This window comes from Denticeps clupeoides, chromosome 3 (genome assembly GCF_900700375.1).
Source record: "Denticeps clupeoides chromosome 3, fDenClu1.1, whole genome shotgun sequence".
NCBI lineage: Eukaryota > Metazoa > Chordata > Actinopteri > Clupeiformes > Denticipitidae > Denticeps > Denticeps clupeoides.
Window position 1 is genome coordinate 30,390,452 of NC_041709.1, and position 13,113 is coordinate 30,403,564.

Here is a 13,113-nt window from a genome sequence, read left to right on the forward strand (position 1 = left end):
CTAGCAAAATAAAATATTCATGTATTTTTCAACTATGTTGTATAGTGTATGAATGTGAAAGAAACTGCATAGCTTGTCAATGGATTTAGTTCATAATTAAATCATATTAAAATTTTATTAAGTTATCCTATATTAAAATAAATCAAAAGAAATCAAAAGAAAAAAATAAACACCAGGAAATGCAATAATGACATTAGATAGACTATGGAATGTTAATCTTTCAGTAAATAAAATATAGCTCCAGCTGAACATTGAGAGTGCTTTATTTCCGACACATTAGACTGGGTCAAATAAAGCACTACAATATTTGTATAATATTACATGACATATCATATGATAATATAATATCATATAATATTTCATATTATATATTCATATATATTTAATATTTCCTTTACAATGCCAAGCAACAACTTGAGTGGATTCTTTACAGAATCAATGTTTCATGTGGTTTCTCGCTCTATCTTTTTAAATTGTACAAGTAAACCTAGTTTGGATCTTAAACCACAGAAAAATGCAAGGCAACTGCCTCGTTGATAAAGTACAAAACTGGCACAGAGGACACTTTATACACAATAAAAATGCAATAAAATTAAGTTACATACAGAAGAGAGAATTAAAACTGTAAACCTTTCCCAATAATGTTACAGCAAACTCAAAAATAAGAGAGAAATAAAAAAAAAAAAAAAAAAAAAAAAACATCGCCCAAATGTTGGGTTGCGACTGCCCGTGAGATCCTCGTCTGCTGTGTTGCTATGGCAACATGGGGCAGACAGACAGCCCGGCAGCCAATCAAGTGAAAAGTTGGCCAATAGCCAATGCTAACCAGTGCTCAATCAGTTCACTTACTGGGCTTCACTCCAGAAAAAGGAAACAGCATGAAAATAAAAGATGAAATAAAACCGGAGGGAAAAAGAAGAAAATGGTAACTATGAATAATAATAATAAAAAAAAAAAAAAAAGAGAGCACGCGATAGTCATTCTTTAAAAGAATTTGTGGCAAGAGACAGGAAAAGACGTCACGAGGGTGAGGGACATACGTTCTTCCCGGCCAGCTTTGCAACCACAGCGATGGTGGATTCCACAGTCCTGTAGAGAGCATCCAGGGCATCAGGCGTGGTTCCAGAGTTCCATATACCAGGCACAGGGGTGTGTTCACAGCTGGCACCTGGCTCCACCTCCTGCAGCTCAGACAGCAGAAGCGGCGAGTCGTCTGATGACTTACACCCACCGTCCCTCGGCTCGTTCGGCGTCTCCATTGGCGTGTCCTTTCTCCTCTCGTCCTCTTTCTCCGGCCCTCGCACCGCAGCCTGCTGTGGGGCGGGATCCTCCGTCTGCCCGAATACCTCAGGCAGAGAGGATGAAGACGAGGAAGATGAAGAGGAGCAGGTGGCTTCCATCTTCTCCTCTTTCTGTGAGCCGCTGTCAGGGGAGGGGGGCTCGTGTTCAGTCCCGGGGTCGATGAGGGAGGAGTCCCGCGTCTCTGTGTCTGATGGGCTGGTGGGTGTCAAGGCCTCCTGAGACTCGCCCTTCTGCTCAGCACAGGCAGCAAGTGAGGAAGTGGATGATGAGGGTGGGCAGACAGCACCGCCGAATTCTCCCGTCCGGTCGTCATCACTGCTCACCCGACGGCGCTTCACTGGGGTAGCACCCTCCTCATCCACTGAAAGAAAGAAAGAAATCTTTGACTCCTCTGTAGCAGCCTGGTTTTTGGTTTAATGTGAAAGCATAAATTTCCTACATTTGCCCTTGTGCTCTTTAGCCTCCAGTTCCAAGGTGCTACGGTGTTGCAGGCAGGCCCGGCACTTCACCAGCAGCTCCTGCAGGGCTGGAGCCAGGGCGGGATCCAGCTGTGGTGGCGTGTGAACTGACAGCATCAGCACCAGCGCTCGCAGGTCCTGCACACATAAATTAAATAATCAAGAAATATACATCCCTGCCACCAGGGGCAAACACTGGTGAAGATGCTATAAATAAAGGCAACAGAAGCAGGGCAGCGAAAGGCGGAGAATATCAATATTTTATCCATAATGATCCAAAAAAGAGACAGTCAGGTCCTCCCTTTTTTTTTCAGCTATTAAAACAGAGTTTCTTACACAAAGTGTCCACCTAGAATCAAAAATCTATAATTAAAGGAGGTACACATGAGTAGGCTATACTGGTCCCAGCCCTGACTAAAAGAGAACAATACTGTCTATATATGTTTTTGTCTTCTTTTGTTTTAATTTAACTGCTACACTCTCCTCCAAATTTCCCACAATACATCTGGAACTGATTATTGTAACCCATCCTTATGCACAGTTGGCTGATGGTACTGACCGCATTCAGCAGGCTGCTGGTCTTGCTAATCTCTAGCCGCTGATTGGCCAGCTCCGGCTGCAAGCTGTGATACTCGTTCAGGAGGTTGGTGACCAGAATACTGGTGAGGTTAGAGCAGCTGGGTCCAGATAATACCTGGGCCTGCACCTGAAAACACAAATACGTAGTTTGTTCAACATAGGCAACAATAACACCCCAGCACATGCTTGCTGGAGATTTTTTTATGTATAAAATATTTCAATGGTGAGTTACCTTGGCCAGAAAGCAGGTGAGGAACGAGTAAGCCATGTTGTTGTTGAGAAAAGGCCTCTCATCCATCAGGATGCACTTGATGTACTCTCCAAATGCAGGATCTTCACACAGCAGCTTCACACATGTCTTTGCCAATGGCGACTGAAAGAGAAAAGAATCCAGCCAAGGTCAACCAAAAAAATATTTTCTATATGTAATTGTGATTTTTTAAAAAACAGAATAAACATCCACTGTGTTCTGAAAGCAGCGGCTTATATATATATATATATTTTTTTACCTGGGACTGGCTGAGCTCTGTCCAGAGCTTGGGGAAGAGAGCCAGGTGCAGAGGCAGACCTTCATATGCTATCAGCACACCTGGGAAAAGCCACAGTCATCAATATTACCACCATCACAACACATGCAGTTAATCTAAATAGCAAGAATTCACAATAATAAAACCCACACATACATAATGCTTTTTGTGTTACAATGACTACAAGTACATGTTAATATTATTAATAAGTCTTTCATTGTGTGGCTCACAGGACTTTGTAATTCATAAAGAGATCAGATGACTGCAACGGCTGATGCAACTCATGTCTCTATGACGACCAGAACCCATTAACAGTTAAGGCATGGACTGAAAGAGCAGGGAGAGCTTCATACTTAGTTTGACCAGTGTTTCTGTGATCTTCTCACAGTTGATTGCAACACGGCACAGCAGGTGGACAAACTGATGGTAGGAGAGGAAGTAGTCCAGCAGCATCCGGTCGTACACCTCATCTTTACCCTGCAGAGCCAGACACAGGCACAGGGCTGATTAATGAAGCCCTTCTTTCCACAAAACTACAGAATTACCTATAGAATAATTTACACCTTGCTGGTTTCCACCATTGAGGGCAGAAGGCACATATTAAGCTCTGGCCGGGGGGGTCTGATGTTGTTTTTGCCCCCCATCAGTTTGATATTCTCCCTGCAGGGCAGATACGGCCCAAACGACACTGCAGAGTCAGAAGGGAACAGTTAATGGACATGTATACACGTAAACACACGCAGAGCTTCATTACTACACTGGTCTGGCCCAAACTAATGTGACTCACTGGGGATGTTGCTATGGTGATAAGTGCAGTGGTTGTGCTGGAGGAAGGGAACAAGGGTGTGGAGGAAGTCATGGGGACTCAGGAGCACCAGCTCCTTCAGAACATCTGTGGGAGATTGAGAGAGGAAAAACTAAGGCTTTTCTGGCATTTTATAAAACAGACCTGTAATGATTTGTGCAGAAACAAAGTGTCTGTGTCGGGAGCATTTATTTTTTTCATTTTTACCCAGGCAGGCATTGCGTAGCTCCGGGGGGCTGTAGGAGTTGAGAAGAGTCAGGAGTTTATGAGCAAAGTCGATCCTTTCCTGCCACTGGATCAGAGCCTGCTTCACATCTGTGAGGGTAAAAAAAAAAAAAATGTAGACATCCTGTGATTATTCAGGAAACACAAAGCCCCACACAAGAGGCTCAGAGGCCAATGTTCAAAATCTCTGGTACAGGACAGCTGGCCTGACCTTTTCGCTGCAGATAAGGCCGCGTGGCCTTCAGAACAGAAAGGAAAATGGACAGAAGCTCCACCAGGTCACCAGTCACATGACAGGCTGTTGCTTCATGGTACATCATATGCAGGGTGTTAAACGACTGAGGAGGAAAAAATACAAGAATTTTCATTTTTGTGGTACTCCATGCGTTATTTAGCCATTTTCACATTGATGAAAGACCTGTATGACACGAGGTCACGTGATTCACACTGAACAAACCTCGGTCATGAGGATAAGTCCTCTGTTAAAGACCACCAGCAATCGATCCTCGTCGTTTTCCAGCAGCACACGGAAGGCACTGTAGTAAAACACACCATAATACATTAGAAAAGGTCCTCTGTTTTCCTGCATCAAGGTAAAGAATACTGTCTGTAATGGACTGTAGAATACAGACATCAACATGCAAACAAGTTGTCAAGTGATCAAGGTAACAAGCGATCAACACTAATACAAAACACTGCAGTGAACATAAAGCGAATGAAGATAAACTAATTTTACAGGGTTCTTACACATTTTTACAAAATAATTGACTTTTCAATTACTCTAATCATATGTTCCATATAAATAAAGTCAAATTTTCCTGAATATTGTTAAACTACATTTCTGACAACCCTGAAAACTTCAATGACAGTATTTCATCGTCCAAGTAAAACGGCCCCCCAATCATGTTCCGGCGTAGATAATCAGTTGTAATTTACATGACTTTTAAAAGGAGACATGCGGCTACGGAGGTGCTGGAATATAGAAGCAACGCACGCAGCACTACTTGACGTGGTTCACTACGTAAAACCAGCAAAGATACTACAGACCTGTGCTAGTTTTAAACATTGTAGTTACTGAAATTTACCATGCATACAATCATATAGCACAATCTGAGAGCGTGTGTTTGCGTTTGTGCATTTACCTGATAAGCGTGGTCCAGCAGGAGCGGCCATCAAGGCAGCGCAGGTAGCAGCTGATGGTGGTTTTCTTGAACTGCTTCACATCCTCCAGCTCCTCCTCTCGCATGTCGGGCCTCTGGGTCACGAACAGTTGCATCAGATTAAAAAGCTCCTCCACCGCCTGAGGGAGAGATTATACACGTTGCTTTTCATAAACAAAAGAATAGAGCAACAGTGACAACCTTAGAGAACAAAAGAGGTGAACCCTTCACTCAGAATAAGGGGTAAATAAAAAGTTTCATTGTGCTTATCAATACGGAGGTAAGATGCACCCACCCCAGGGTATTGGCTGGCATGTGGGGTGAGGTTCTTGAAAGCCCACTGTATGTTCTGGTGTGAGGCAAGTTGGCGTGTGAAGGCAGGCGAGTGTTCACAGCACATGCGCAGAATGCCGTAGTACGCCGGAAGCATGGTGCGGTTGAACAGCACCACCTCCTGGTCATCGTGGTCGGCAAGGATGTAGTTGAAGGCAATATTCTTTGTGACCACTGGGTTCTGCACAACCAAACGTACGTTCTCACTGCAGTCCACGCAGACATTGTACCAGAAGGACAACAGGGCCTGCTTGTTGTGGTTTGTTGCAATCGCTGGCTCAGACAGCTTGGGCTGTAAGACAAAGGACAAGCATAAGGCATAAACATGCAGAAGAAAATGTACTATGCATGTACACAACAGGCACACAATACCGCTGATTTGTCTGCAATACAATGATGATGTACATAAAAACACACTACAACTAATCCCAAATTTGGAATGTTTGAACTGGTCACCATACTACACGGATGGTCTAAGGATGAGGTTCTGTAGCCACGCTTTAAAAGAACCCACTGAAATTTTTATTTATTTATTTATTTATTTTTTAATGATTTACTAGAGGACAAACTTCAGACCTTAAATTTTCTACCATATTGTATTTAGAACTGTTGACCAAATGCTCAGTAACCCTGGTTCCATCATCACCTGGAACAAGTTCCACAGGTCCATGAAGTAGGCGGAGAACATGAGCTTCTCGGTCTTGGAGATGAGACAATAAGTGAGGAAGCTGAAGTACTGCACCAGCTTGGTGGTACCATGCACAGCCACGTCCACGTAGAGCTTGGCCCGGCCCAGCAACCCCAGCAGCAGACTGTAGACCTGATGCAGAACCACCGTAGTGTCAGGGCTCAGCGGGAGGTCACGCGTTGGGATGTGCAGAGAACGCGTGGAGCGGAACATCTGACGGAAAGAGTTGCTGGGGATCAGAGACACCAGGAGGTACGCTGCCGCTGGAGGGAATAATGGAAGAATGGTTGAAATTATGTCAACACATAAAACACTGGTGTGGTTAGGGATTAACCCTATATTATCCCTCAATCTAGGGATGGATAATACACATTTTTTCAAATAATGTGTGATCCTAATATATTACTGCAGATACTCATTCCAATACAAGTGAAATTTTTGCTTCAATATTGTTGTTGTTATGGAGATATCTCTCTATTCCCAGATTTTTTTTTAAAGATTATTCATCAGCAGGTTCTTATGCTACATCATGTCAGCTGCAGACAGATATAAGCCCATCTAAAAAATGCACCCACTGCTATAATCAATCTCTCTTGGATTTAGAGCTGGCTTCGATGCTTTGATTCTATTGATCATGCCACAATACTTCACAGCTACATTCACCACAGTTTGAGCAGAAGCTACACTCCTCAGAAGCACTTGCTGTGGGTTTCAAAGTGGAGCACGGTGCTTGCTGCATTTTGTCTGAAACTGGCTCATGTTCCAGATTGAAAAATAGATCGGTAAGTGGATCGTCCCTCTGAGATACCCGATATGTAAAATGACGATTGATCCTGATATCAGATCGGGCTCATCCCTACCTCAACCTGGACGCCACCCTTCATAGTATCACTAGCAAGTCATCAGATACAAAGTAGAAGGATTGAGAACTAACGATGAGAGAAAAAGAGTAAAGTGCTCTCACATGTGCGGACACGGGGATAGTTGTGGGCCAGCAGGAATCGCTCCACCCAGTTCTCCATGTTTTGTAGCACCCAGCTGTGGGCCAGTTTGTTACGTGGAGTCTGTACAGCCAGCCAGTCCAAACACTGAGATGGGTTGTACTCAATCACCTTCGATACAAGAGCAAGGCAAACATTACTCATGGCCAAAAAAAAATAAAAAACAGAAGAGGAGGGTACATTTAACAAACAGAAATATTTATGTATATTTATGGAAGGTACAGAGATTAACAAGAACATAGGGGACTAATGTTTACTCAGCAATTGTTGTGTAAATGTCATAATTTATTGGAAATTCACATCCGCACGATTAATCTAATCGCAATCGTAATCGCGATGTCAGTCTGTGCGATTACATGAACGTAAAAAGCTGCGATTTAAATGATTAGTACATGGATTGGATCGGCAACATATCCGATCCATTCTCTCATTCTCAAAGTTTGCGAGCTGACTGAAGTCTCACTTCAGTCGGATGTGACGTGTTTGGTCACATGACTTTCGATTCGGAGACATATGGTTAGACGCTGCATGACGTGCTGCATCGTACGTCAACGTCGCCGCCATATTGCGATAGCCTCTGTTGTGGCATGAAGCATATACATGTCTATGGAGAGAAGTGCATAAAATGCCTCACTCTTGTGCTGCTTGGGGCTGTACAAACCGCTGTACGCTCCAAACCAGATCCCGGGGGATTACATTTCATAGGTAAGGCTGGACAATTGTTTTGAATATATTTGGCCATTATAAAATCCCATTTTATAAGTCTTAACCTCAGCTAAGCTAGCGAAGCTATGCATTCCTGTGTTCAAATCAGCCTCCAAACAACGTTTTGGCTAAACGTAGGCATTAACTATGTAGACTGTTCTTAGCTGTTTAGTTAACTTTTCTCAAGTTTCCTAAAGAAATTCCCCTCAGTTTACAAATCTTAACCTTAGCTAAGCTAGCAAAGCTATGCATCCCTGTGTTCAAGTCAGCCTCCAAACAACGTTTTGGTTAAACGTAAGAACTATAATACGTTGTTTAGCCTTACCATCGCAATCGCATATCGCAATATTGATCTCAATAATCGCAATATGTCTTTTTCCCCCAAATCGTTCAGTCCTAACTCAGTGTATATGAGGGGTGTGTACATGTGTTAGACACATTGAACATCTGATTTACCTCCCAAATCCTTTGCAGGATGTAGGATGCAAAGGAGGGCATGCCTGGAGGCCCACCAGCAAACTCCATCAGCATCGTCAGCAGCTTAAAGAATGGATTTGAAGCCTGAAAGGAGAGGTGTGTGTGTGTGAACAAGCTGTAAGGCACCTAATGGTCTATTATGACCAGAGAAGAAAAAGGTGCTAGCAGAACAGGAGAAAGGTACTTACTTCAGGGGTCAGCTTCGCTATGGATGTGAATAGCATAGAAACAATCTGAAAGACAGAGGGGGAAATAGTGGGTATATGTGGGTTTAAAAAGATGACAAAATAAAGACAAGCTGTGCGTGTGTATCTGTGTGCATGTAACTCATACATGCTCAGCCAAGCGGTTGTTGTAGCGGCACAGGCTAAAGATAAGGTTGCAGGTCTGGCGGATGTTGATGCCATCACGGATGTGCTGGAAGAGGAAGGGGAAGCCCTTGCCACCAGTCAGAGCAGACAGGTCACTGGCAGAAAGTGTCAGATGCCTGCAGACAGCACAGGAAATGAAATCTAAATATTAAATAATCAATAACTCGTTAAGACAACGTAAAGGAGTAAAACTTTTGCCATGTCAATTGTGCAGACAGCCAGACTGTTTGATCAGCTGAGGAGACCCCTAATGGGAGTAGCTGAAGGAAGGAGGAGGGTGTGCTGAGTCTAACCTCTCAGAGCGAGACTGCTCCACCAGCAGCGCGATCAGAGCAATCATTTTCTCCAGTGCTGCAGGCCGGTACTTCTCCTCTGCAAGGGACAGAATGTCCTCCTCTTCATCATCCTCCTCCCCCTCCTCCTCTGACAGAACCTCAACCTGTGGCTGAAGACCAAGATAATGGTGGAGTGAGGATGAAATACAATTCTCAATAGGCTACATGAGGATTATGCAGGTGCCTACATTTTCAGGACCCTTGGTTCCCATGTAGAAATGGACCATGATGGAGATAGCTTGTAAAGACAGCAGGAACTGACTCTGTGAGACAAAAAGATGAACAAACACCTAAATGTACAGAACTTCCTGCCACAGTGAGAGCTAACAGAATCCTTGATTCTAACCAAATGTTTTGAGTGTTTTATTCTGCTATGCTGTGTGTGTTGTATATTGTAGGATTTCTTTTATTAAGCGGTCTAAATAAATTACTCACCTCCTCCTCACCCATCTTTGCAAACTCATACAGAAAGGCAAAATACTCTGTTAAGTGCTTGCTGTGGGGTTTCACTCCATGCTCCATGATGGAGAGGAGGGTTTTGACAAAACGTGTAACACATGACCGGCTCCCGATGTCCTCCACAGGGCCGTCCATGTCATCAGAGCTGAGGAGTACAGGGAAAAACAGGAAAACCTTTCAGTGGATGGGTGGTAAATTTTCATATTACTGTCTTTCACAGTCAGAGTTGAGCTGAATTATTATTATTATTACAGATAATTATATTTTAATTTTGTGCAGGGCACTTAGGGACCTCCAGACACCTACCCATCCTCCATGCCAGGTTGCAGGTAGAGGTGGGCGTGAACAGGCCGCAGTCTTTGGATAACATGGATACACAACCTCTGGAACATCTGGAATCACAAATACACACACAGAAAGGTGTGATGAGAGATAGGCAGGAATGACGAAGGAATGACGTGTAGGAATGTGTAGGAATAACAAACACAGGCTCACCTGCCGTACAATCTGATTGGGGCATTTAATGAGGATTTGCATGGGCCACCAATTATCATCAGCCATTCGGTCCAAAAACCACTGGTGGGGAAGGAGTAAATACATAGTTTGATTACATGAATACAAAATTCCCCACTGAGATTTAAAGGAAAATATGGCCGGAGAGGAAGTACTGCTCTTACCTCACATGCTGCCTGACTATTGTTGAACTGTTTGGTGAGAAGCTCAATCCACTGGAGCATTGTGGGCTACAAAATACAATCACGTACAAATGTTATGAGCACAAAAAAACAAAAACACTAATAACAATTACAACACACTGAACTCACCTTTTCTTTTGAGTGGATGAACGTCTCCAAAACAAATGATGTGCTAAGCTGTAAGGGAAAAAATACTGAGTTCTAAGACTGAGTTCTTGATGGTTCTGTCCCTGGGGTTTTAACTTACCTTTGCGGTCATGAGCGACACAGCCTTTGGGTCAGGTAAAGTGCTGGGGATACTGCTGCACAACTGCCACATAAACCTGTAAAGGGGAAAGACACAGGGTTTAAATTAAAGATACAATATGACAACACTCAACTTCGCCAACAGCTTTCACATTGCAATACCCACCCAAAATATGTGTGTTCAAAGATATTCTTATCCTGCAGGAACTGCATATTGTCATGCCAGATCCACTGAAGAAAGGGGGAAGAAAACAATTTCACTACAGCAGAAAGAAGACTTCACATTTTCATTTCAGGTCTAGTCCACTACTCCTTTAAACATGACCAACAGACCTCCAGCAGGTCAGGTGAAACATCAAAACGGAAATCCTTCCCATTCTCCTCCTCAGGTTCCACTCTCTTATAAAACAGCATGTAGGCACTGTGAGTCTGAGGCAGAGAACATGAAACACAAAGAAAGGAAAATGTGAGAATGGACATTCAGTCTGAATTACTTTCAAAGTTAAAAAAGTGCAAAGCAGCAGGTTACCTTTTCAAAAGAGAAGTCCATGAACTTGTCAGTGACGGAGTCATATGTTTTCGTCTGAAGGGACAAAGTAACCACAGAAAACTGGTGATTAGAAACTCATACATTGCAGTTAAGAAGTAACAAGAAAAAAAAGATTTAAACGACTCACCGTCATTTCACCACCAAAGCACTCAGATGCCAGCTGAGCTGAATCAAAGGGTTTCACCTCTGCATCGTTGAACAGGTACCTGAGATCACAGAAAGAAAGTTACAGAGAAGAATTTAACATTGTAGTTTTCTTCACACTTGTCCTCTAACTCACCATTTGTTGTTCTTGTAAGCGTGAGGGTTGACTATGTCTCTGATAAAACTGTAATAATGGCCGCCGTCTGCAGTGCCTGTGTGCACGGTCACACCAATGAGGTCGTATTCATAGCTCTCAGCAGCCTTCGACACACCAGCTTCCCCAAACCCTACAGAGAAACACACATTGCCTAAGACACTGATCAAGACATTATAGGCAAAAGTAATCTCTTAAAGCAGTTCTCTCCTGAACTAACCCATTTACTGCATCAAACATTATTAAACATTGACATGAAAATGAAAAAATCTAAATATTTCACAGCCCTGGAGAGATGAAGGTCTCCTGGTACCAGATCAGATAAATGTAGATAAATTCAGAGTAAACTCTAGTCAACTGAAAAGTGGGCATTGACACTGTGGTGACACTAGGATGGAAGACCTACCGTCTTTCCTGTCTCCTTTGGCCATGAGAAAGTCCTCAGTGTAGGGTGTCATGTCCAGCCTGAGAGGAAAGGAGAAGTGTGTGTTCACCTTCTCCTTCATCATGGTCACCATGTTGAAGGTGTAGCGCATGGTGTTAAAACTCAGGATGCGCGGAAGCTTCTTAAAACATGCCCTGATGACAGATAGATAAAGATTTAAGGCATGTGTAGCAACAAGCAAATGAGTGTCCTGTACATTAGACTGTATGGAAAGAAAAATAAATAAATACATAAACACAGACCTCTTCTCTGCCCGGACTTTCTTGCCACACTGAGAGCAGGTGTACATGTTGTCCCCCTCTAGCGTGTCTTTGATGGTGACCTCATCCAGTGACTCCTGCCGATACCAAAACGAGAGATTACAGACCACCCACCGGTGTACTGCCCTCCTAAAAGTGACCCTTGAGCATAATCCCCTTCACACTTTATGTGCTTACAACTTAGCAAGCAATAGAAATCCCCTCGAGACAGACACCAGTAAATCTGAAGGAATAGTTTGGTGCAGTTTTAAATCAGATATACTGATACTTTAGAGGATAAGTTAACACCTCTGTGAAGATTTCAGTTCAGTCACATTATCCATGTACACTATCTGCAAATACATGGGAAATACAACATTATTTCGGTAGGGAGCCTGGTGAACATCCTTGGGGCTTTGAATGTTTTTGAAAACTTGATCCCCAAAACAGCTACAGAATGTAGCTTGACTTTTCTGGAAACTTCAAGGAGAGTCGTGACATGACAATTAGTTCAGATGAAGAAAGTGAAAACAGACGTTATGTTTTTACTCACATAGATGTTCTTCATATCAGCCACCTGACATCTAACAGTGTAAAACTCCTCTGCTGTCTGACTCACATGGTCACAGTCCTGAGAGGGATGCAGACAACCATATACAGTGTATATCATCTTTCTATCATGAAACAGGTAAAACAAAGGAAAAAGATCTTACCAAAGACACAACATTGTTGGTGATGACTCCTCCAAAAAGCGTCTTGACTGTGTTTTTCTGGAAAAGAGAGAGTAAGTAAGTAAGTAAGTAAGTAAATAAATAAATAAATAAATAAATAAACCTGTGAGATAATACTATTATGTCTTAGACAAAAGCATAAACATTTACCAGGTCCTGGGACATCTCCTCGATCTTAGTGATTAAGTCAGTGAAGAACTCAGTCATGTCCTTCTGCTCTCCAGTGTTGAGAGGCTGCTTGTCCATGGTGTAGGTCTTACAGAAGGGTCGGGGGTTGTATGCCTTTCTTTCACTCTCCTACAAAATGTAAGGGCATTTAAAACATTAATGGATGTTCAGGAGTTTCAGACAAATGCAGGACAGTCAGGACAAGAACGGACCTATGAAACTTACCATTAGATATGTAAACATCTTCTGGAGCTCAAGCAGCGTGGTCTTGTGTTTAATCTCTTCTGAATACTGGAAAATCCAAAACCAAAAGGTT

The 13,113-nt window shown here is 42.9% G+C and overlaps 1 protein-coding gene across 7 annotated transcripts in view; it reads right to left on the bottom strand.

Moving 5' to 3' along the window:
- Positions 1-84: 84 nt before the first annotated feature.
- Positions 85-13,113, bottom strand: part of usp34 (ubiquitin specific peptidase 34) — a 36,538-nt gene continuing 23,509 nt past the window's right edge. For all 7 annotated transcript variants that reach the window (XM_028971254.1, XM_028971251.1, XM_028971252.1 and 4 more), the window contains 37 exons: positions 13,023-13,088; positions 12,780-12,926; positions 12,612-12,668; positions 12,452-12,529; positions 11,902-11,996; positions 11,621-11,793; positions 11,197-11,347; positions 11,044-11,122; positions 10,896-10,949; positions 10,700-10,795; positions 10,533-10,597; positions 10,368-10,443; positions 10,250-10,297; positions 10,103-10,168; positions 9,921-10,001; positions 9,732-9,817; positions 9,402-9,570; positions 9,155-9,229; positions 8,925-9,076; positions 8,594-8,747; positions 8,449-8,493; positions 8,240-8,344; positions 7,042-7,189; positions 6,036-6,340; positions 5,352-5,681; positions 5,039-5,196; positions 4,354-4,432; positions 4,108-4,234; positions 3,879-3,986; positions 3,654-3,758; positions 3,430-3,554; positions 3,220-3,343; positions 2,849-2,928; positions 2,572-2,712; positions 2,320-2,466; positions 1,742-1,898; positions 85-1,663 (listed from right to left, as the gene is read on the bottom strand). In XM_028971254.1, the coding sequence (XP_028827087.1) occupies positions 1,020-1,663; positions 1,742-1,898; positions 2,320-2,466; positions 2,572-2,712; positions 2,849-2,928; positions 3,220-3,343; positions 3,430-3,554; positions 3,654-3,758; positions 3,879-3,986; positions 4,108-4,234; positions 4,354-4,432; positions 5,039-5,196; positions 5,352-5,681; positions 6,036-6,340; positions 7,042-7,189; positions 8,240-8,344; positions 8,449-8,493; positions 8,594-8,747; positions 8,925-9,076; positions 9,155-9,229; positions 9,402-9,570; positions 9,732-9,817; positions 9,921-10,001; positions 10,103-10,168; positions 10,250-10,297; positions 10,368-10,443; positions 10,533-10,597; positions 10,700-10,795; positions 10,896-10,949; positions 11,044-11,122; positions 11,197-11,347; positions 11,621-11,793; positions 11,902-11,996; positions 12,452-12,529; positions 12,612-12,668; positions 12,780-12,926; positions 13,023-13,088 (4,896 nt within the window). In that variant the 3' untranslated portion in view covers positions 85-1,019. The remainder of the gene's footprint in view (positions 1,664-1,741; positions 1,899-2,319; positions 2,467-2,571; positions 2,713-2,848; positions 2,929-3,219; positions 3,344-3,429; positions 3,555-3,653; positions 3,759-3,878; positions 3,987-4,107; positions 4,235-4,353; positions 4,433-5,038; positions 5,197-5,351; positions 5,682-6,035; positions 6,341-7,041; positions 7,190-8,239; positions 8,345-8,448; positions 8,494-8,593; positions 8,748-8,924; positions 9,077-9,154; positions 9,230-9,401; positions 9,571-9,731; positions 9,818-9,920; positions 10,002-10,102; positions 10,169-10,249; positions 10,298-10,367; positions 10,444-10,532; positions 10,598-10,699; positions 10,796-10,895; positions 10,950-11,043; positions 11,123-11,196; positions 11,348-11,620; positions 11,794-11,901; positions 11,997-12,451; positions 12,530-12,611; positions 12,669-12,779; positions 12,927-13,022; positions 13,089-13,113) is intronic.